This window comes from Protopterus annectens, chromosome 7.part1 (assembly GCF_019279795.1).
Source record: "Protopterus annectens isolate FY-2018-M chromosome 7.part1, PAN1.0, whole genome shotgun sequence".
Lineage (NCBI taxonomy): Eukaryota > Metazoa > Chordata > Ceratodontiformes > Protopteridae > Protopterus > Protopterus annectens.
The window spans coordinates 197,501,220-197,526,485 of NC_056740.1; the positions used below are offsets into that span (position 1 = coordinate 197,501,220).

The 25,266-nt window shown below is 39.1% G+C and overlaps 1 protein-coding gene across 2 annotated transcripts in view; it reads right to left on the reverse strand.

Moving 5' to 3' along the window:
- The window catches only part of SRGAP3 (SLIT-ROBO Rho GTPase activating protein 3), a 2,107,662-nt gene that overhangs the window by 663,162 nt on the left and 1,419,234 nt on the right, over positions 1-25,266 (reverse strand). For both annotated transcript variants that reach the window (XM_044078646.1, XM_044078643.1), the window contains exon 9: positions 1,661-1,858. In XM_044078646.1, the coding sequence (XP_043934581.1) occupies positions 1,661-1,858 (198 nt within the window). The remainder of the gene's footprint in view (positions 1-1,660; positions 1,859-25,266) is intronic.

Consider the following 25,266-nt stretch of genomic DNA (forward strand, 5'->3'; position numbering starts at 1 on the left):
TACCGCAGGTATATCTTAATACTATCCCTATATTCCTACCCGAAAAATATGTGGTACTCCCACTGTAACATAACCACATTTGTCAGGAAAGAACCCACTGATGACCCCATGGCCACCCGCTCTTTTTGCCTGTACGTCTTTCCTTTGAAGTACAAAATTATTACACAGAATAATTTCTAACATTTCCAGGCAAATGTTTATTTCGTCCTGAACGATCCCCTTCCTACTAAGTTAATCCTGTACTGAGTCCAAGGCTACCCCATGCAGTATCACTGTGTACAAGTCACGTACATCAATTGTGACTAGTAGATTATTTACTGCAAATTCTACATTGTTTAATTTAGCCAAGAAATTGCATGAGTCTTGGTATAAATGTTGTTCATCTTCTAATAAAAATTTATATTTCTTGTCAATAAAATGTGCTAATGGCATAGTAATGGAACCCCCTCCCATGCACAATACATCTTAATGGAGGATTGTTAATAGAGGTATTTAAATTCTTCCATACTAATACACTGTTCAATAAACATATCCCTGAGTTGCATTCTAATTAGTGTGTATGCTTTATTGAGCTCTGACAGACTGGATAGTTCATAAGCCTGACCTGCCAAAATTTTAAAGATATGTTCATTATAGTCATTTACAAACATTACAACAATCCCCCCTCCCTTGTCTGGTTATATTGCCCTTAGACCACATTATATATATTTTTATATTATATATTTGTATTTGCATATATTCCCTTTGCTATGGTGTGCATAGTCCTTTAAATTTCTGACTTTAGCTTTCTGACTCATGTAATGGATTGTGGGTATGTTTTTAACTTCATGGAGGGAGATTTAAACAGTTCTGTTTGGATTTTTAAATGTATTTTTTAATGTATTTATAAATGTATCTGAAGAAGGTTTTGGTGTACAAAAATGCAAGTGCTTATACTTTTAAGGATTAAAGCTGGCTTTACAACAAAAAACAACTTTTTGGTTGGACGTCTCATTTTCCGTGGTGCTGTGATTTGTGTTTTTTTTTCTCCAAGAAACTCCCCATACTCCACCTGCAATGAAGACTAACCATTCCAGAAATTACCATTTGATGGTACTCCTTGAGGAGAAAAAAATTGTCTTTTCATTTCAATGATATCCCAGTTTGGGGAACAAATCAAACAGGATCTAGAATGGCAGTATTAATTATTATCAATCTTAGGAAAAATAAAAAAACAGTAAGGAACCTCAGCAGACTTGTTCTGTTATTCGGCTGAAATGGAAAAAAATTCCATCTTTCAGCTATGTCTCAACGAACAGGATGCCATTTATTAATATATGCACAGTTGTATTTAATTTTTAGTTGAATCAGATGAACATATGCCTTGAAAACATAAAAGCAAGTCAACCTGCTTCTCTGTGACACAAAATGTCTGCAGTGAAAAGGTTTATCGATTGTATACTGTTCCACTGAAACATGCAATTCAAAGAGCATATTATATTTTATGTCATTAGACTGTAAGCTTGACAGCAGTGTAAAGGCACTCTTTTAATAAAGAAAACTCCAAAAAGGCAAGCTCATTTGAAATGCACACAGCATCCCTAGGATTTAAATTGCATGTAACTGCCACAAATACTGCAAGAAAGTCTGACAGCTGTGAACAGCACTGCACAAAGCTTACCGTGAAGTAAAACATTTCTGTCTCTTGTTGATTGGCTCTCCTCTTTGCAATGTTTATTTTACTCATATAAGTTTCTGATGCCGCAGATTTCACTGACTCTGTGGATCGACTGTGCTGGAAGGCATCAGACACATCAAAATCTTCCACTGTTAACATGTCCTGAAGCGTTTGTAATGTTGCATCAAGAGTCTTTTTCACCTGAAAAATAATAAAAAAAGAAACATCAACTCTTGTCTGTTGTTTGAATTCAGCAAGACATTTTTTTCTTGTCATTTCCCCAATTAAATAGAACATAACAGCCTCAGTCTCATAAATCCACTGTTCCAAATGATAAACTTCTCAATCATCTCACAAAATACAGCCTTAAGGCAAAATAATTTCCTCTCCTTTCAAAATGAGAAAGGAACTTGTACATGGCAAACATGCTTAATGCAATAATGGGCAGTTGTTAAAAATTCCACTACCATATACACTACCATCTCTCAGTAAGTTGTTAGTGTCATAAATCAACTGTGCAAATTCTGTTTCTTAGTCCAAGAAGACCTACAGCTTACAAAACGGAACTGATGAGTTTAGGCCATGAGTTGCTAACAGGTTTCATGTTGACTCCCGAGTCTAATTACCTCAGTCTCCACTTGTAACTATATGAATTGACAAGGTCAACTTACCAAGGTAGTGCTCTTGGGTCATTTCTGAAAAGAGGCAGTTTTGTCCACAAAGTTAGTAATAAATAAATAAATAATGTACAAATAAACAGATTAATGCAAATGTAATAATTCTGTCACAACGAGATATGTAAAATGATATTACCATGTGGACGGACAGCAGTATAAGAGCATCAGAAGACTGCTACAAGCTAGTTCATGTTACAATATAACCAGTGGTATAGTAAACACTGCAGTTGCCCCTGAGATGTGAAGTCAGTAGTTTATCTCTAGCCAGAGAATAATATCTGGACAGTGTGTGCATATTCTCTGTGTATCCATGTGGCCTTTCTTGGGGTTTTTCCAGTTTCTAAGTTTCCTGCTAGAGACATGATAATTAGATTGATTGGAGTTCTGCGGCAGAGTTCGTCTCTCTGGGTTCTAAACACTGGCTTTATGGCTTTGCCTTGGATAATAAAGTAAAATAAATGTTAAATATTCAGAAATGACTATGGTCACTATTAGAGGTGTCAGCCTATGGAAATGACTCTAGTTTGGTTCTAGGTGCTATGTACTACTATCCCAGATCACAGAATCTGTACAGCAGAGTACGAAAGGACCATACTATTTGCAATGTTTCTCTGCTTCAGGGTAAGTAGTTTGAAGCTGCTTGTTCAAACAAAAGACTGTATATACAATGTATACTGTACATGAGGCAATGTAACAATTGGCTCATGTACACTGACAACCCTCTACTAATAACTCACTCTAGCATAGTGTGCGAGACATGTATCTACACCAGAACTCTTGAATCCATGCTCTCTTGCACTCAAAACACTAACATGGAAGAGGTTGTTAACTCACCCACAACTACTCTGGCACATAGTACTACTACTCATACACACAGCACACATCCAATACAAAAATCTACATACACGGAGGTTCTCTCAAAAAATTTACCGAAACACCGGAGACCTCTAAAACACAAGACTGCTACAACTAACACAGTCCCCACATCACCAATGACACATAGCAAAACCAGTGTTGCACCCACTAAGCCTGTAAGGTGTAACACTCAAAAAACACATTTTTTGTCACTGGAGACTCAGTAGTGAGACACATGGCTGTCCCACTCACCAGGTTGAACAAGGAGTAAGTCAAGGTCAGTTGCCTTTCTGGTGCCAGGATTCATCAGATCACACACATCACTTAGGTCTCTCAGTAACAAGTACCATTATGACTCTGTGATAGTTCATATTGGTGTGAATGACCTGAGACATACCTCACTGGACTATATGAAGAGAGACATGATTGAGCTCTCTAAGTATGTGTCCCAGGCAGGTATGTCCCTAGCCTTGAGCAGCATACTACCCTCACCTAGTATGATGCTGCAGTATAAACAAAAAAATGATTGATTTCAATAATTGGCTTAGTTTTTGGTGTCATTCAAAGGGGATCCAGTTCCTGTCAGCCTGGGAAGCCATGGTCAACACACCTTGCTGCTTTGCCATAGACAGTTTGCACCTGGCACCGCTAGGCTTTTAGCTTCTGGCAAAAGCTTTTGCCTCCCCCATTACTGATATGAAACTAGCCAATTAGAATAAAATAAGGGTCATGCTGCTAAATGCTAGGAGCTTAAACCAAAAGCTGCACTCCCTGCAAGCACTTCTATCACTAGAAGATGTAGATGTCTGTGCAGTCACAGAAACCTTGTTCATGGCCTCAGACAGTACACCGGCCTTGCAAGGCTACAATGCCTTCCACACCTTTAGACTGCACAATGAACATGTGAAAACCAAAGGAGACGGTATTTCTATCTATAGTACAGATAATTCACCTCTTGTCTAGTTAGACTGGGCAACCTCATGGAGTTACTCCAAGTCCAGGTTACAGTGGGTAAGACACCATTCAAGGGATAGCCAGTGAAAGATCCTGATCCTCCTCCATGGGTCACGATGCCATCAAAGCCTACTTGCCCAAACTGGAGACAATCCAAATTTTACCAAGCACTCTGGTTATGGGGGATTTCAATTATCCCACCATTGACTGGGAAACCTACGCTAGCCCCAACTCGCTAGCACAAAAGTTCCTTGACTTTGTTAACTCAAAAGCCCTGGAACAAATTGCTCATACCCCAACAAGAGGAACAAACATTCTAGATTTGGTCCTCACTAACATGTCAAACAGATGCACTGCTGCAACTGTCAGACCCTCATTAGTTAAATCTGACCACAAAACAGTCACCTTTGAGCTGTACTAACACTAGAACTCACAAAGGGTGAAATCAGACTAAAAAACTTCAACAAAGCAAACTATACCCTCCTAGGTGAACGTATAAATGCATTCCAAGCCCCACCCCAAGCTGGAAGTGGTAACTATACAGAAGCTTACACTAAAGCCCTGTACAATCACTTGCATAAGTATATAAACTGGGCTGTACCAGAAAGTATCAAAGCTAGAGCCCCAAGTAAAAAAGCAACCATGGTGGATATTCAGCATCAACAAAATTTACAATAAAAGCAAAAAATTGATGCCCAAGAAAACAAAGGCAAGGCTCCAACAATAGAAAAGCACCTTCCTCTGCCTCACCAGGCAAATAAGACAACTTGTCAAATCCTCTAAGGGCTCATTTGAGAGAAACTTAGCAAGTACAATTTGACCAATCCAAAGCTCTATAAAGCACTGTCACTCCAGTATGATACTTTATTCACACTGATTAAACGCTTTTGGCCTGCTAATTCACAGACTTCTTCAGAATCAATTCTTCTTCTTTCGGCTTTTCCCTGTTAGGGGTTGCCACAGCAGAACTCCGGTCCGCTAATGATTGGCACTAGATTTTTTTATGGGTGCCAAGGTGCCAGCTCGACGCCCAACCTTCAGCGAAGGCACACCCATTCTATGCATGTCTTTCGAATGCCACTCGACCGTGGGGAGGACATGCAGACTCCACACAGAAGGCGCTCCAGCTGAGAATCGAACGGGAAAACCTCTTGCTGTGAGGCAACAATGCTACCGCTGCACTACAATTCCACCTTTATAAGTCTTCTACTGAAAAGTCATGATACATTGCACCAGTAAACATCAAGCAACTATATAAATAACACAACATAAATGACAAAAAATGAAAAGGAAATATAATATATATATATTACTAAACCCTTAAAATTTGTTAAATGTTAAAAATCATTTTTAATTTTATATTTTGTAAGATAAGAGTCTTAAAACACATGCTACTGAAATTTGTTCATTGAGACCTGGTGGCATACATGCATTTAACTTAAGTTGCCACAGGGTCTCTTTGCATTCTATCCGATCAGCCCATGGCTCACTTAGCAAGTACAGCCAAAGATAACCTTACTGCCCTTTACAGCTAGATATGTAGCCTAAAAGGTAGGACCCAAGGATGTGCAGAACTAGTGACCAACAGTATCACACACACTGTCCCGACAGAGACGGCAAACCTGCTAGCGGATAGGTTTAGCGGAAATTTCACTTCCTTATCACCTCCTAACTTGTCACAAACTTTCCCCCAAACCCCCAACCCTACATATCTGAACAGCAGGTCCTCAAAGCCTCATCCAAGGTAAAAACCCAGCCTCTATGGGACCAGATGACATCCCAGGCTGTCTTCTAAACATGCTAAAACATGAACTAGTATCACCATTAAGTACCCTTTTCAATCATAGCCTAACCACAGGCTTTGTTCTTGCGGAATGGAGAACAGCAACAGTTATTCCCTCCACAAAGGTGGCCTAGCAACAAACCTGGGGAATTACAGACCCATAATCCTGACCACCCTCATCTGTAAGGCCATGGAATGTATCATTATGGACCTCATAAATAAAGACATAGGTGACCTCCAAACCCTGTATCCTATCCAATTTTGCTTTATCAAGGACAGATCCTGCTTGTTAAATCTGGTAGATTTCTTTGAAAATGTGACCAGAGCCACTGGCGAGGGCAAATCTGTCCACACAGCATACCTCAACTTGGCAAAGGCTTTCTGGCACAATCCCACATTCAGGCATTACTGATAAACTTAGCAACTGAATGTAAACCCCTTTGTTGTAAGATGGGTTGCCAACTGGCTCACAAATCAGACACACAATATCAAAGTGGGACACTCCACATCTACCAGCAGACCTGTTACCAGTGGGGGTGCCACAGAGGTCAGTGCTGGGCCCCATACTGTTTGGTATATACTTCTCAGAAGTTCAGGCAAAACTAAGGAGCTGTGACTGACCAGGTTTGCAGATGGCTCCAAACTAAGTGCAATCACTGAATCCCCAAATGATTCCCATATACTCTAGGAGGGACTCACACAGACCAATGACTGGTGTATTAGTCACAGTCTCAAACTGAATGCAAAGAAATGCATCATCAATGTCACTTCACACTATCAAATCAACAACAATACCCTAAGTACCATGAAGTGGTATGGGACCTGGGATCACAAGTTGACTGCAACCTTAACTTTGACTACCATGTGTCTACTGTAGTAAGGAAGGCTTTCTACATAGCACACTTGATTAGTAAAGACATCGCCTCGAGAGCAAAAGAGGTTATACCCCCCCTCTAAACTTGGCACTAATCTGGCCCATAAATAAGTAAAACGCCCCATTCAGCATATACTGTACAAATCAAATGCAGCAATTGGAGTGACCTCAAAGGTTTCTAACACAGAAGATTAAGGGGCTCCAGCATGTGCCTTATACAGACCGACTAAAGTCTGTCACTATACTCTGTATTGTATAGACTTCTTAGGGGAGACTTATGCTGGCTTACAGAGCAATTCAAGAACCAAACCTAATGAACTTGCTGCATATCAATAAATCAAATGGGACTAGGGCTACCCGTTCCGGGGACCTAAATATGGCCTGCGACTTAAATTGGACATGTTGGAGGGACAGATTTATATCCCAGCGACTGCTCTTTCTTTGGAACAGGCTACCAATTCATGTGAAGCAGAGCACCTCTATGACACTGTTCAAGAGGAACCTGGACGAGTGGATGGGGCACCATAAATTTTTACCAGGTATAGCACCCACAACCCTCCTGGACATGGGCAGCCATCATTAAATGCAATCTTGGGTACTGACTAGCATTTCCATGGTATTACATTGGGATGAAATGACTTTACTTACAATGACCTCCGGGTCGACTGCCTAGTAATCTCCTATGATCCTATAATAATAACAATGTCAGCTTCTCAGTAGGGCACATAGTCAACTTTACTGACTAGAGGATCATTCCCACATTAAGTATTTGATTTCATATTACAGTATTGACTCTGCAGTCCAGCACATTACAATACAGCACTCCTGAAATGTTAGTTGGATGAGATGTTAAACTGAGGTCCCAAGTGCCTCAGCTGGTAGTTGCTCAGATGGATGTCAAAGACTCATATCACTTGAAAAAGATGCTGAGATATTAAAACAGTAACATATTTACATGTAAATATACAAACATATATAAAGAATGAAAAGAAAAGAAACTAAAATCCTCCAAAAAAAAAAAAAAAAAAAAAAGAAAACAAAAATTAATTATCCAATGTTTTTACCACAAAGAACATTGCATACACTTCAGAAGGCAAATATATTCCATATATTGTTGTACAGTTAAGTCTTCACAGTGACCCTTCCATATAAACCATAAACAGGTTTACCAAACTTTGTCTATAAAACCTACTACACTAGAATTTGTCAAATCATACTTCTAATGCAATATCATAGCCACATTCATTCATTCATTCATTCATTATCCATGCTTACAAGCCCTACAATCAACTGTGAACAGCCACCACAATTCACAGACTTTGCTAGACAAGGCAGGCCATTCTTACATATCACATATTCACTTACTGACAAGTCACCAATCTGCCTAGCATGTCTTTGGAATGGAGAAGAGACCAAAGCACACTGGGAGAAACCCAACCAAACACCGGGAGGAAAGAGAGTCTCCACAAAGAAGGCACCCCAGCCAAGAATTGAACCACAGAACCTCTTGCTGTGGGTGGCAATGCCACTCACTGTGTCACTGTGCCGTCCTATCCATATTTGTGTACCTAAAATAACTAATATGAAATTGGCTATTTTTGCCCCAAAATCTGTCACTCTTTTACAATAAAAAAGCATTTGGTTGTTTATTCTACATTACAGAAATGACATAACTCCTTCCTGTTATATATAATAATGAGACTTTTACAGGTAGCGTACATAGTGATAAGTGCCATAGAAAATCATGATATTCAAAAAGTTATTGAAGCCTGTTTAGTCTAGCAATGGCAGTTGACTTCTAAGCAGTATTCAACAAATGCTGAGGATAAAATAAAATACTCGTAAGATGTGCGGAAAGCCCTGATCTCTAAGAAATAAGCTCTTCATCAGTAAGAGAAGAGAAAAAGTTTTATTTCAGTTCTGCTTAAATATTTTACTTGTCCTTATATTGATTGACCTATGTGCTGATACTCTCTTTTTGTACTTTTCTGAATTTTTCCATGCTTTAGTCAAAAACGTTATCTGCTTGCATTTCTTAACTTGTTCTTGGATCTTGGTCTTGTAGCTTAATTTACATCTGTGGGAGAATTGTGAATTACTGCAAAATCTTTGCATCGTTTAAATATTATACTGCACTTCTATTTCCATCAGTAGAATTACTTGTAAAAGCTAGCTGTTTGTATTTTGAACTCAGCCTGGGATCTTATTCTTGTAGATTCACTCACAGTTGTGGAAGAACTGTAAACTACTGCTGGAGCTGAGCATACTTGATCATTTATTACTGTATTTTTCCATAAACATGGCAAGTGGCACATTTCTGCCTAGTCTGGTGTTTTAGATGGTAGTTGGACTGCAGTATTGGCAATATTGTAATTTTTGCTGCAGGCTTTGTGCTTTTCTGCTTCTGCAGCTGTTTATATTCCAGTTTTGCTGTCTTATATTCTGCTTATCATTTGACTTCTTAAAGTTGCATTCCAGTACCTTTCTGTTTGTTACATGGCTATTGTTTTCCCCTGTTACTTTGTCTGCCTCAGCCCCCACTAATACAGTAAGCACGTCTGTCCCTGCTGCCACCTACTATTTGTATACGAATTACTGCCCCCACTGTAAAAGCTAAAGTTTCTGAAATTCTAACCTATGTATCGTCATTGACCTGTATCTCAGAGTCATAGGAATAAGAGAAACGTGACTTACTACAGGTCCTAAAGTCACAGATCTCAAATACTGGCTTTATTTAACTGGATCTCTCTCTCTCTAATCTGCTATAACCAACACACAGCTATGCCCAAACAAGGTCTTTTATTTAAAACTCTGAGAAGCGTGGAAAGCCCAGAACTCTGCAACATGAGCTTTCATCAAAAGGGAAGAAAACAGCTGCTCTATGGTGCACTCACCATATCGCTGCCACAGGGCTCAGTCCATACTGGACTCTTTGTGGAATATTTTTTTCCTATAAGAGACCTGCAAAATCTATACAACCTTAGAAATCCAGGTCTGAGGCTCAAATAACTTGGACCAAATGCAAACAAACACACGCTGTGTAGCATTACACCCTGACCAAATAACTAGGTATTTTCCACACCTCAGTAGTATGCTCAATCAAACAGTACAGCAAAGAAACCAAACTCCAAGCAGTTACAGTCACCCCTGCCCCCCCCCCCCAAGTCATTCTTGTGGACACCTATTTAGTTGGTGACATTCTAGGTGGATCCAGTATGTGTCAGCTTGGGATGAGATAGCTGAGACGCCTTCCTGCTTTGCCACGGATGGTCTGCACCGCTCTTACCAAAGCTGCCCCATAGTAGTGTCTTTTTTAGGAAGAGTCCATCTGATGGACATTAAAACTTAATAAATTCTAATTTGGAACATATTAATATGGCTCTACTCAGTGCCAGGAGTCTTAATAAAAAATATGCCTGAACCTGAGGCTGTCCTGCAACTTGAACACATTCACGCATGTGTAGTTACAGAAACATGGTTTTACAGCAATGAAAGCACTCCCTCTATTCTTGGGTGTAATGCCTATCACATCTTCAGACCTACTGAGAATTGTGACAGAGAATCAATATTTGATGAGGATATCATTATGTTGCAACATGCTCTTTGGAATACCACATGTGAAGTCCTAGAAGTCCAAATCACCATAAACAAGACTAATTACTATATCATACCTAGCTATAAAATAACCTGTGTTCCCTTGTCAGCATGATAATTTTTTTAATGAATTAGCTGAAATTCCAATTAAACCCAAACCTTTCTACTTGGAAACTTTGACTATTCATCAATAAACAGGCTTCCCTTATGCTGCCAATGGTCAGCACACCCAGCACCTCCTTGAAATTAGAAATGCTAATTCACTTTCACAAATAGTTAGACATCCTACAAGGGGCCCCACTATCCCTCATCAATTCCTCAAAAACATGGCCACTTCTTGAATATCTCCTTATGTATCATCATGCCTTGTTAAATCAGACCAGTGGCTTTTCCTTTAAAATTGCTGGTACTTTACCTGTAAATAGTTGTTTTTTTTTGGGGGGGGGGGGGCTTTTTCAAAAGTAGGCCTTCTTCAGTTTCTTCATGATATAAATAAATTCTTCTATAATAAATAATGTCTGCTGCAATCCTCCTCTGGATGATCCTTTTGCTAAAGCTGCTACCTATGCCTCTGACTTCTACACCCACTTAGTTATATTGCTAAGGCAGTCCCTGCCTGCAACAAATATAATGAGAAATTTTAAAACAGTCCCTTGTGGTAGAATATCTGTAGAAATAAATTATATAAAAGAGAAAGAAACTGCTTAGTGCTTGTAAGAGGTCTCATTCTACCGACTATAAGAACACACTTAAAACTAATAAAGGGCTTAACGGCACTATTAGGAAGCTCAAAAAATAAAACAGAGGAAGCTGCCTCCACAAGGAGACCAATCATCACTGGAGTCCCCCAGGGATTGGTGTTTGGATGTCTCCTGTTTGGTATCTACTTCTTTGAAGTAAAAGCCAATACCAAAGGGCTTTAGCTGACTAAGTTTGTAGATAATTGTAAGCTAAAAGCAGTTACTGAATCCACAGATAAACTATTAAGTCCAAAAGCACAAACTGCATACACAAAAAGTGCCACGGCAGTACAGGACCAGAAAGCAAAGTGTATAAAATATAAAAATATAAAATATAAAGCCAAGACACGGCCAAAAACAAGCAAAAAAATGCATTTAATAAATAAGGCACCTTTCGCTCATACCATATAATGAACTTCTTCAGATAAAAGCTAAAACCACTGAATCCACAGATGACTTAGCCGTCATGCAGGAAGGCTTGTCCCAAACAAATAACTGGTGCCAAAATCATGGACCAAAACTAAATGCCAAAAAATGCATTATCATATCCTTTGGGAAGTTGTCTACTCTGGGGAATTATCACATTGATAATATCCCCCTGAGAGTTGACCCAGTTGTTTGCAATTTGGTAATTTATGTGGACAGTGACCTAACTTGCAACCAACATGCATCCACTGTCATAAGAAAGTGCTTCTGTATTGCACAGCTTATAAACAAATGGATGTGACTAGATCTGGAGATGTCATTGTCCCCTTTATGTGGACCTCATTAACTCATCATTGAGTATAATGCCCTCTTTGACATGTATCTGTTCCGACACATTGAACAACTGCAATGTCCACATACCTTACCGAAAGGATACAAGATCTAAACAATTTGTCCTATATGGACCACCTCAAAGCCCTATCACTATTCTCGGTATCCACAGACTGCTAAGAGGTGACCTATATCTGGCATAGAAGGTATTGTCTGACCCAGTATTATTTATTTATTTAATATTTGTATACCGGGAAAGTACTTGGAATGAAGCCAATTTTCAGTGGAGGCCCGGGGAGAAACAATTCGGACACGTCTTTGTAAGGTGCGAGGAAACTGCAGCACCTGGAGGAAACTCACATGGATGCAGGAAGGACACGCAAACTCTGCACAGAAGGCACCCCAGCCAAAAATCAAACGGAAAACCTCTTGCTGTGAGGCGACAATGCAACTGCTGCACCACTGCGCCATACAGTGTATTAATGGACCTACTGCGTCAAGATAAATGTCATCTGAAATACTCAGTCCAGGGATCTAAATATCTTCTGCAACATCAACAGAATGGTTTGGAAGGACAGGTATATCTTGCAGAGGGTACAACTGCTCTAGAACAGATTCCTCATCCACGTAAAACAAAGCTCAACCCCTATCCATGTTCAAGTACAACTTGGATCTATAGAAGGATAACAAACTTTACCCCAGGACTGCCCCCTGTACTATTAATTGAGAGAGGCAGCTCTTAACTGCTTTGACCATATCACAGATCACTTGAGGGAATCCATTATAAGAAGTCACATTTCTTCAAACAAAGGAACCATGCACAGTAGTTCCTACGAATAAAGAGTAAAGGTTGAACACTGCAACTTTTTGCCACATTGGGCTGAAAAGCTGAAGGAGAAGCAAACTATTGGCTATATTCATAAAGGTTATCATGAGGTGTACATCTTGTGTACACATCAGTGTAACCTTCTGGAATTCAGTAACAGCCCTAACATGGTGTATGTGGGAGAGTTACTGAGGGGGAGGGGATGTCTTTGGCTACACAATGCAGGAAATGCTGATTTGCACTTATCAAAAGTTTACGGGGATTCACAAATGTGTAAATTAGCTGCTGTGTTCTTTGCAAATTGTGGATAACATGTCTATGAATTGCAAGTACTGCATTATGTTAACAAACCCTTTTTACCATGGCCCTTAAAGTGTTGTGGTATTGATTTAATGAATCCCTGAGTATGTCTTTAAACAAATGCCACAGGAAATTATTCCAAAGGTTGAAATGACTGAAGGCACAGCCAAATTCTCAATAGCCATTGAAATTGTAGTATGTTTATTACATTTAGTGCAGGGGAAACAGAGCACTAAATGTAATAGGTATAGAAACTCATACCGAACAGGTTTCCAATCCATCAGATGATGCACACATGCACTCACACCCACACAGACACACACATGCACACATATACAAATACTGTTTCTCCTTCTCTCACACTCACACTGTATGTACACCTAAGGGCACTTTCAAGGCTTGCTAATTCACCTACAGCTCATCTTTGTGGTGAGGCAGAAAACTGCAGCATCCAGCAAAAATCTATGTAAACAAAGGGAGTCTATACAGATTCCACTCAGAAGGCACCACAGCCAAGAAATCAACTCAAAACCAAGCACTATGAGGCAGCAACAGTGATTTCATTTTCACCACATCAATTAAATTATGTCCCAACAATGAGGATAAGCAAGCAAACCTCAGTCATGCAGCCTTTTCACAGAAAGAATGAGCAGTGAAGTAGCAGAGGGTCATATTCACAGTATTCTACTCAAGTACTTGGCTGGATGGGTCAATTATTTATTTACTTATTTATTAATTTACATTTGTTTACTGGGAAAGTCCGACTGGGCAGAGTAACTATGGAACCATGAGACACATGAAGGGTATATCTTTCGGTTTAAGTGAGCAGTTAGAAGCTTGTTGTGGGAAACTGTGTCAAAGGCTTTAGACATATCCAAGAAAACTGATGAGACTATGTCTTCTTCATTCTTGTATTGGTTTATGGTGTTGATAAAGCTAAGTAGAGTGGTGGCTGCACTATGGGACTGTTTAAATCCATGTTGGGAGATCGCAAGAAAGTTACTGGATGTAAGATATCTCATAAGTTGGGAATATATACATTTCTCCAAGAGTTTTGAAAGTGAGGATAGGATAGCTATGGGGCGATAATTAGTTAGTTCAGTTGATTTACCACCTTTACGTAGGGGAATAATATAAGAAATTTTCCAGATGGTAGGGTCGTAGTTTTCAGAAATTAAGAGGTTAATCAGTATTGATATGGGATAAGATATAACCTCAGCTGCAATTTTTAGGAATTCTGCTGGTAAGACAACAGCTGAGGTTGTAGTTGGTTTAAATTTTTTTTAGGAGTTTTTCTATGGGTTTTAGTGGGGATGGGTTGAAATGAGAAGTATTATTATTGTTATTTAGACTGAGAGTTGTTTGGAGGTTATTTGCGTCATCTCTGGTTAGTGCAAGAATGTTATTTGTAACTATATTTCTATTAGTATTTGTCAAACTGTTCAGTGGTGATTTCTGAGTTATTTGGTAAGGAGGGGGAAGGGGTTGTGGTTTGTCCGAGACTGGGTATGTTTTTGACTGCAGCCAGAATTTTTGTGGGTTATTTTGATATTTAATTTGCATGCTAGTATAACAGTTCTTTTTGTTTAGCTTGATTTGGTGTTTAAATTTCTTCCTAAGTTGTTGAGTTGTTGATAAGTTATACAGTCAGGTAGAGTTTTGCTAGTATGCCAGAAGATCCAGGCTTTGTCCCTTTGCTTAAGGAATGAATAAGCTAACTGGGTGCAGGGGAGTCATCAGGGCAGGGTCCTGAATGAGGGAAAAGAGAAGTATGACAACCATACTGCAGGTACCATTTATTAAAGTAGGTGACACAATTAGCTGACTGGGACCACTGGAAACTATAAAATATAATACTGTAAATTACTGAACCAATAAAGCCCCAACTAGAGCAGTGATGCGTGTTAACACTTGAAAGGAATAAGTGAACCAAGCATACTAAACTATATGTCATTTGTGAATATCAGACTGATTTATCCAAGATGCTTGCATTACAAATGTATTAGAACTGTATGTCATGTGTATATCAAACTGATTTGTACAGATGTTTGTGTTGAAAATGTACTTGCAAAGTGCTTGTGTTTGAAATGTATCCACAGTGTGCCCTACTGGAGAGAACAGAAAGGTATATGCACTACTGTAACTGTTTAAATGCATATGTTTTAACAAAGGAAACTGGAAGTTTAACCTCAGTCCACCAAACTTTAAAATATATCTGAAATTACATCACTTTAAGGGCTAGGCCATAAAGATGCTATCTCACAGATTTCAATGCAACCAGAGACACAAAGTCTGTACTAGGAAACTTTCTGTATTGTCTTTGGGGTGAACTAATTACTACTCTGGAAGTGTGGAGGTATGGAATTGTTTTATGTCTTCTAGCACCTGCCACAGATCTGAACAAGAGCCCCTGTGTGGGTATTTTTATATGGAGGTGCTACATCCTGCCAGCTTCCAGCAATAGGGGTGTGCATGGGAATTAGAAGTCAGATGACCAGAGGTGATGTCATTACGCAAGCTATCCCAGAAGTAGTATTTTAGATATTATTTTGAGAAGTCTGTTAGTGAGACAGAGCATTGTGTATTCTGTCTTGGGCATGACAACAAGAAGGACCATTCACTACATCATCTGCCTTGCTCTAATAAGTAGGGAATAGTAACTTTCTTAGATTCAGTCAGGAATATAGTGAAACTTAGTTTAGATATTGTTTTTCTTTATTTGTTTGAGCCTGTCCTTCAATGTTATTTTAAATATTCCCTGCGATTCGAACTCTGATGTCGCTGTTGATATATACTTAGTATTTTCTTGTTCTTTTGTTATTTATTATTAAATATATTCAAACCTTTTCATTGCAGCTGATCTTTGTACAGATATTTAAGTTTTGAGAGTACCTGCATATTTATTTCGTGACACTGTTTGGGCCACTCCTAATAGCCTTGCTCTTCGTCAAACTACCATTCGTATTAATATTAATTTCACTCAGTATATTAGGTACCTTTAAAGTAGCTGGCAAGGGTTTCTGGTGGAAGTGATAACTACCTTATAGTCTGGGCAAAAGGGGGCATAGCTAATAAAGTGCCAGCCTTTCCCAGGTGTGTGTGTGTGTGTGTGTGTGTGTGTGTGTGTGTGTGTGTGTGTGTGTGTGTGTGTGTGTGTGTGTGTGTGTGTGTGTGTGTGTGTGTGTGTGTGTGTGTGTGTGTGTGTGTGTGTGTGTGTATGTGTGTGTGCAAATCAAATCTCAAAGAGTGTGTGTGTGTGTGTGTGTGTGTGTGTGTGTGTGTGTGTGTGTGTGTGTGTGTGTAGTGTGTGTGTGTGTGTGTGTGTGTGTGTGTGTGTGTGTGTGTGTGTGTGTGTGTGTGCATCAGCTACTTGGGCAGGGACACAAAGAAATGGTTGGACAGAGAGAATGTTGGAGGACTTGGCTTGGAGCCCTGGCTAAGGACTCAACTCTACAGGTGTGCCAGCAAGAAGTCTTATTGGGGATATGGAAAAAGAGAGAGGAACCAGCCCCTTGATTGACTGTGTTCCCTGTACGCTCTTAAGGGAAATTGTGCTTGATGCAAACAGCTGCATCTGGAGATACTGTGTGTGTACCTGTTATCCTCCCAGTGAATGTTCCCCATTGGTGCCAGTGGTAAGATTTGAGGTTCATTGATTACTGGCCCAGAGGTGGTGGGGCTTCACACCTACATATACCCCATAAATAATCCTAAGGTATAGAAATGGCAAACATTTGAAATGAGGTGACCCACTACACCAAGTCCCGAAACATGAAGACTGAATGGCCGAAAGAACAAACTTACATATAGTAAATCTGAGATGCCATTTCTTGGAATATTCCCTTTTCTCCAAGGTATAGATATGTTTGGGGGTGTGGGGGGGTGCAACAAACCCCTGCAAAAAGAAGTTTTAAGAAGAACAGCAATTTTCAAAATTCACTCTTCTCCTGTATTTTCAGCACTCAGCATTTTGAGTGCCAAAGTTTCAATAGGGAGCTCATCAAAACTTGACAGATACAACTGGGAGGCATGGCTAGGCTTCAAAAGCACCTCCCCCGTCATTAGCCTAGTAATTAGTTATAAACCTATCAACCTATAAGACAGAAAACTGTTTTAAAACCCTGCGAAGACCTGTCCTATAAGAAAATGATACTTGTCAAGCTTGTTACCATTGAAGGAAAAGTGTGACTCAAGTACAGAACACAGACTTGCTTGTTTACAAGCTTTCACATAGCAGGAAACAGAGATCACAATTCTGAGAAAAGCAGTTGTACATCTTTGCCTGAGCAGCAAGACAGCAATACAATACACAATGTGGCAATGATACCCAATATTCACAGAAAAGACTCTGAAGGCATCTCTATAAAAGTCTCTATTTGATCTCTGATTAAACAGCTCACATAGGATCATAGGAGATTACTAAGCTATTGACCTGCAGGTAATTTTAAGCCTAGCAGTTTCAACCCAATGTAATACCATAGAAGTGCTAGTCAATACCCAAGATTGCATTTAGTGATGACTGCCCATGTCCAGGAGGGTTGTGGGTGCTATCCCCGGTAAGAATTTACAGTGCCCCTTCCACTCATCCAGGTTCCTCTTGAACAGCATCATAGAGGTGCTCTGTTTAACATGAATTGGTAGCCTGTTCCAAAGATGTGGCAGTTGCTAGGAGATAAATCTGTCCCTCCAGCCATGTCCTATTTAAATTGCAGGCCATATCAAAAATCAAAAACCTGAACATACAGTATAGAATCCATAAAGGTCAAAAGTCATCTCAAGGTTCAAATGTGTAGTGAACAATGGGCAACCCGTAAAAGAGGTCTAATTATTAAAGGAATGAGAGCAAAGTAACCGATATTAAAACTAGCACAAAGGTGAAAAAGAAGCTTATGTGATTAATGGACTTGGAACATAATTAACAACATAGTACAAACTAATATGTTTCCACAGTCTGGTTTGCCAACGAGGCAAAAGGAAATAACACTTTAGTTAAAAAAAACATGCTTCCCAACCATAGCAAAACTGCTAAGTAGACAAAAGGAAAGGGCATCATAGTGAAAAATAATGCTCTTTAAAGACAGTTTGTCTGCCACAGATATAAAACAAAAGAGTACCTTGGTGAAAAATGGTGTTTACTAGACTTTCATTGTCAACAAGGCAAAACAAGATGGAAAAACAGTCCCAAATCAGTATAACTGGAGCATGCGTAGATTAGACACAATGCTGGGTTACAAAAGAAGGAAACCTCAAGGGCAGAGGTACTCAAAATAATAAGAATGAAGTAGGGGCAGAACAGGTACCTACAAACTTCACATGTTTTAATGCCAGTGAGGTACAGTAAGAGAATGATATGAAAGTACAGAAAGCGTTATCTGTATGCAAGTTTCCCAGCCCAGAGTCTCTATCACTGACTTTAGGAAGATGTGCAAAAGTGACTGATGGGGTAAGTAAGATGATAAAATAGCCTTGTTAAATAGCTTTCTGAGAGTGTAAAACGCCAGTGATGCACAGTTTGATGATGGTAGATGTGGGTCTATGTTAAAACAATGAAAATGTACATATCGAACACTTGGATGAGCAAAAATGCATGTGATCGAGATCGCGGTACAGTGAAGATTGGAAAAATTGCCCTTTCCTCACTGTAGTGCGATCTCGGAATTGGAATCTATTTTTAAGGTGGGATGTGGGGGGCACAGCCCCCCACAATAGCGATTTTGATCATATGCGCTTTTGCTCATCCGAGCGTTCAATATTTACACTTTTCGTTGCTTTAACATAGACCCGGTAGATGTTCCTGTGAAATAGGCTGTGTTGATTTGTAAACAGTTATCTATTTTCAATCAACTGGCTCAGACAAAGGGCTCTGCACAGTGGACAGGAAAGAGACTTACATCTGGCAGTAGAAACAACTGTACAGTCATGTATTGAACATGCTATACCAAGCAGTGAGAAGCATCTGTGGAATGCTAAATTTTAAAACTTCTTGGAGTGAATGTGTAAAATCTGAATATTTACATGCTATAAGAATAATGGCCCTAGCAAATGAGGGAGGGTAAATGGAAGTTTCACTAGGTACTGATATATAAGAAATAAAAGGGAGTCCACTAAGGTGGTGCCATAGATGGTTTTGTGCATCCTCATTATACTTGTGTGAATTTTTAGACCAATAAAACAGCTGGTTTAACCAGTAAATCAAAATGGGACAGTGCTAAGACAGCCAGTGAGGATAAATAAAAAGCTGTGAAGCAGAGTCTTGTACACAGTGGCAAAGCAAGCTGATCCAGTAGTTCAAGGCTGCTGCATGTGAAGGACAGTTCGAAAGGACAAAGCCTGAAACTATGGCTTTAAAGTAGTGTGACTGGTTTACAGATAACAGTGTGGAGCACAGGAAGCCTGGCCACTCTAAAGATCCTATCAGAGGCGTAGCTGGCTCAGTCAGTGCCCCACCCCAGGTAGCTCGTCGCCTCCCTGTAATAACCTGATCACTACATTCTAGCCATCAGATTATTACAGTTACATCCACACACAACCCAGCTAGTTCTTCCTTTGAACAGCAAAAAGAAAAAAATCACTAAACACCTGATAACTACATTGTAGCGACCAGATAATTACATCTACAGCCATGCTCACCCAGCTTGCTCTTCCAATGAAGAGCAAAAAAAAACAAACCCCACATTTCATTGTAATAGCAATCAGGTTATTACAGTTACATCCATGTCTGCCCCCCCAGGTAGCTGTTCAATTAAAGATTGGGGGAAAAAAACAAACAAACAGGATGATGGATGGCCAATCGCAAAGTGTGAATTGTAAAAAACTTGATTTACGTCCACAGTAGTACACAGGTCACACAGAATGGGGTATGGTGCTGCAGTCTGGCCATGAGCTTGGGGTTAGCATAATGGTTCAGGTGTTTACCTCACAAACACAAGGTACAGGATTTGATTATCAACCTGGGAAGCATGGCTATGCTTTAAAAGGCTCCCTGGGGGTTGTTATCCTAGTAATCACATAGGAGTGTTACCCCTTCTAAGTCGTTTTTTATTTGAGTCTGTGATAATCGGCTGGGGAGGAGAAAGGTATGTGTCAAAGCAATTGGTATTTGGAGATGTGTGGAGCACTGTCTCTTTAAGGATTCTGAATGCATAACAGAGACAAATGTCTTAGCCTGCAGAAAGAGGATTTAAAAATAAGGAAGGGATATGTGCGTGTGTGTGTGTGTGTGTGTGTGTGTGTGTGTGTGTGTGTGTGTGTGTGTGTGTGTGTCTGTGTGTCATGTGTGTGTGTGTATTTGTTTTTAAATGAGGGCTCTAGATCTATCTCACTAGAGTATCGCAAATCCCTAGTAGCATGGAACCTGCATTTTACAAAAGAGAAATCTTCAAAGGCTCATAAAGTCACCTGAAAAATAATACAGTAATTTAGAGCTGAAAGTGGAATTTCAATGGCCCAGAAAGTTATATGAAAACAAATATTGTGAACTGGAGTGTGTGGAAAATCCTAAAGGGAAATTTTCAATGGCCCAGAAAGAAATCTAAATCAAAATGCTGTGATTTAAAGTATGATAGAGTTAGTAGAGCCAAATGTGGAACTTGCAATGACCCAGAATGTCATCTGAAAGTAATTACTAAGATTTGGACTCTGTGGGGTTTGAAAACCCAGAAGAGACATTTTCACTGTTCCAGAAAATTATATGAAGCAGAGCATTGTGACTTAAATGCAGACTGGAAATACTACATCAATACGTCAGCATCTCAGACCATTTAAAACTGAGCTGACATCGTAGGCAGTAAATTTTCTGTTCCTTGAAAGCTGAAACAGCAAAACTAGAAAACAAACTGAAATCAAAGATGACCAAACACCTTCAGTTATTTTATATACATATATATATATATATATATATATATATATATATATATATATATATATATATATATATATATATATAATATAGATAAAATGCCATATGTATATATATATATATATATATATATATATATATATATATATATATATATATACACATACACACAAATATATACATATAAGCATGACGCTGTCTGGTTCGATTCTCAGCTAGAGCTTCTTCTGCGTGGAGACATGCATGAATGGGCGTACCTTTGTTGAAGGTTGTGCGTCAGGGCTGGTAACTCAGCATGTAAAATCAACTACCAATCGTTAGCGGACCGGAGTTCCGCTGTGGCGACCCCTAACCGGGAAAAGCCGAAAGACACAACAACATAAGCATGAGCGTGTGTCTGTGTTTTTGTATATCTATATGTATATAAATATATAGAGAGACACATACACATATATACATATATATATATATATATATATATACACACACACACACACACACACACACACACACACACACACACACACACACACACACACACACACACACATGTACAGAGAGAGAGAGAAAGAGGAATATCACACACATCTATGTGTGTGTTTGTGTGTGCGTGTATGTGTGTGTGTGCGTGTGTGTGTTTGTTTGCAGGTGTGCATATGCCTGTTTACACACATTAATTCATTCATTCCTGGCACTCAGTGGGTGAAAGGCACAGAAGCTCATCATGAACAGGGCACTAACTTGTCACAGGGCATGTACTGATACACATTTACTCTCACACAGCATACACACCTACTGGCAGTTTACAGGATCACCAATTTATCTACAACATGTCTTTGGGATGTGAGAAGAAAATTAAGTACCTGGCAAACCACACAAGAGCACAGGGAGAACAAGCAGACTCCAGACAGAAGGTACCCAAGCCAAGAATCGAACTGGGAGCCAAGCAGTGCGACGCATCAGTACTAACTGTTGTACGACTGCCAGATTCTAAACAGTAAGACTGAATAAGAATAAACTAAGTAAAGGCATAACTACATTATTAAACTAACGTAACATATCCATTAGTGCAGTATTAAAGTAATACAAACAGACTACCTGGTACTATTAGAAAAATTTCAAAAGATCATCAGATTAGAACATAAAACTACCCACAAGACAGCATATTCATAAAGGCACACAGAAATTATGTAAATCTGTATTCAATAGACAATTTGTGCAAATAGCATATAATTCCCACATCCCATTGAGAATAATGAGAATTAGTAATTTATAAAAAAAAAAAAAAAGAAAAACAGATGAAATATGTGGAGGTCTACTTCTTATGTTATATGAAGTAACTGTTATTCTAACATTAGGGAAATCAATGTAGTGACTTGTGGCTTTGTCACATTTCCTAAAAACAGTACTAGACATTTCGTCCATTATACACTAGACTTCTCATCTATACCTCATTTATATAATTAATGAAATGGGCTCAGGAAGCCAAGAAATCTGATTGTGGTGTTTAAAATATGTTCAGCATACACCTAAAAAGAAGTCTCCCCAAAAATAAGATGAAGGAAAGAAGGGACAACTTTTCTTTGCTGGGACCAATAATGCTTCCATGTTGTCACTGGACAAAAAAATATAAGTTAGAGAAACTGTACTTAAAGAACTGAATCTGCACTCTAATACTATAAATATAAAGAAAAATTTAGTATAAAATATTACATTGAAGGAGCATCGAGCCTTTAAGACTCCCTACACTCTCTGAGGATAAATTAAAACAAAGAAAAATAAGTGTAAACAAGACCTAGTGGATTACACAATTGATAAAAGCATTCCTATGGAAATGAAAGTGTACCAAAGGAGCGAGATGCAAAAGTAAAAGGACTTCAGTCTGAGAGCTCTGAATCTTTGAACATTCACACCAGCACCAGCAGTCCTTTGTAGAGGAAGCCATCATCAGAGGCCCTGTTTTGAAGGTGTAAGGACATATATGCTGTCAGTTTTGATAACGAGATTCTCCAGGGAACAGTTCATACGGAAGGTGCTAAGGGACAAAATGGGTATGTCAGGGAGACACATATCTTTCACAGAGGAAGAGATTAGACATAACGTACAGCATGAATACCAGGGAAGCAATGGTGCTCAACAAAACAATAAGACATACTGTACGTAATGTTATTCACTTAGGTACTTCTATTACTAAGTGTTTACCTTCTCATAATGTTATTCCATTAGGTACTTCTATTACTAAGTGTTTACCTTCTCATAATGTTACTCACTTAGGAGCTTCTATTACTGACTGTCTACCTTCTAATAATGCTTTCACTTTATTGAGACTTTTTTTTCTATCAAGAATGATACAGAATTATGATTAGGTCTTCAGTCATAACCAGTTTAAATGCTTGAGACATGGATGGCAGAAAATGCTCTTCAGAATGAGGAAAACAAACCTCAAGAGGTGAATCTTGACATCCATGTTGAGAACGCATAACAAGTAGTTATGATCAGAGAAACCTAATCATAATTCTTAGCAGTAAACGAAGCATTACTTGCCTCAATATACTACCATTTACTGGAAAACATAAGTGTAGGAGAGAAAGATGTTTTACAGTCTTGAAGAATCTAACACACTCAGCATTGCTACACAGACATTCAACAACTTTAGGAATTCAGAAAGGATTACCATGAACAGGAAGCATTAATCCCAGCAGTTTCCCCCTTGTGGTAACCCTTTCTGATTCATATAGGATGTCGTACTGCTAACGTTTCCGAGTAGTGTGTGCCTCTGCATGGAGGATGGTCCTGCTGCTCTGTGCAGTCTGTGCCAGTTAGTAATGAGGCAGTCCAAGGGAGTGGCTAATACTAATTAGCCATGTGCTCCCCTGAGAAATGCCAGCTGATTCTGATTTATGCTACCAAGCAATTCAGAGAATTGCTTTCCTAATGCTGGAGGAAGAAGTTAAAACTGTCAAAAGGTAGCAGGAATTAATTCATTCCGATGGAAGCAGTCGCTGTGCAGATAGGTTCATTCAAGTCATGGAGGTGGGAGGGTATTAGTGCGTGCGTGCGCGTGTGTGTGTGTGTGTGTGTGTCTGTGTATGTGTGTGTGTGTGTGTGTGTGTGTCTGTGTATGTGTGTCTGTGTGTGTGTGTGTGTTCATGCGCACACATGTACTGATGTATGAATATGTGTGTGTGTTTGTTAGTGTAGTGGAATGCTTTGGCTGCCAGGTTAAACACTACTGCTGTCACAGGTCTGATAACACAAGTGAATCCAAAAGGCAACAGCGGAAAGCCTGGTAAGATTACTGATAACACAAATGTCAAACATGAGAGATTCAGAGATATGTTAATGGGCTAATAAAGAGGTATTTCTCTATGTGGCCATAGCTGTCTCTGAATAACATTTTCTCAGTGACTTACACATTCACTTAGTAGCAATAGGCAATTTACATGAGTGGTGAGAGCGTCTCTGAATTCCGAGTTCACCTTGTCACACTATTTTATTTTGTGGCAATATGAAGTGTGTTATAGATTTCAAAGCTGTAAAAGCACTTCTGACTGTATTTTGTTGTGGCTGCCATGTGTGCTGCTGTGCAAGACCTGATCACAATAGTGCTCAAAGGTGCTTAACTAAAGTTGTTATGAACATGTGAAAGCTGATGACATTGTGTCTTGTGCTTCACATTGTTTTATCTTCTGCTAATTCTGTAACACAAACAGTGTGCTCCATGTACCACATTGTGATTAATGTATCCAGTTATGATCTTCCTGCCATACGGTCTGAAGGTTTGAACTTGGGACTGAAATATCCACCTACAGTACTTCTGTAATCCAAACGAAAGGGGTGGCAAAAAATGAGAGCAGAGTGGAAAGAGGTTATGATGGTATGGAATCAAGCAGACATGGACAAAACTGGGAGAACAGGAGGGAAGGTAGGGGTTAGGATAAGGGAAAGGAAGGGAAACAGCAGGAACCAGAGGAATGTATAGGGAACAGCTAACCATTGGTGATATCAGATGCACCATGCATAACTATGCACAAGTAAGTAATACAGTCTCTAGAAAAGAATTTAAAAACAAATTCTCATCCAGAATTTCCTCTTTTATGTTGCTAATTTTAGGTACAGACTCTGCTTTGAAATGAAGCAGTTTGGGAACTATGGAGGAGGTAGCTTGTAGTCATTTTATTTCTTAAATGATACAGTCAAGAATGTAATGAAAAGAAAAGATGAGGCGCATTCACAGCCCTATAACTGATGTAAAACTGAAAAGTTATCATTATACATTGTAACTGTGCCAACATAGGAAATGCATCACATTTATATAAGAGTTTTGCAATGAGTAACCTCAATTTTCAACTATTTTTTAAAATGCATTTTTTTCAGAAAAACAGTAGCCCA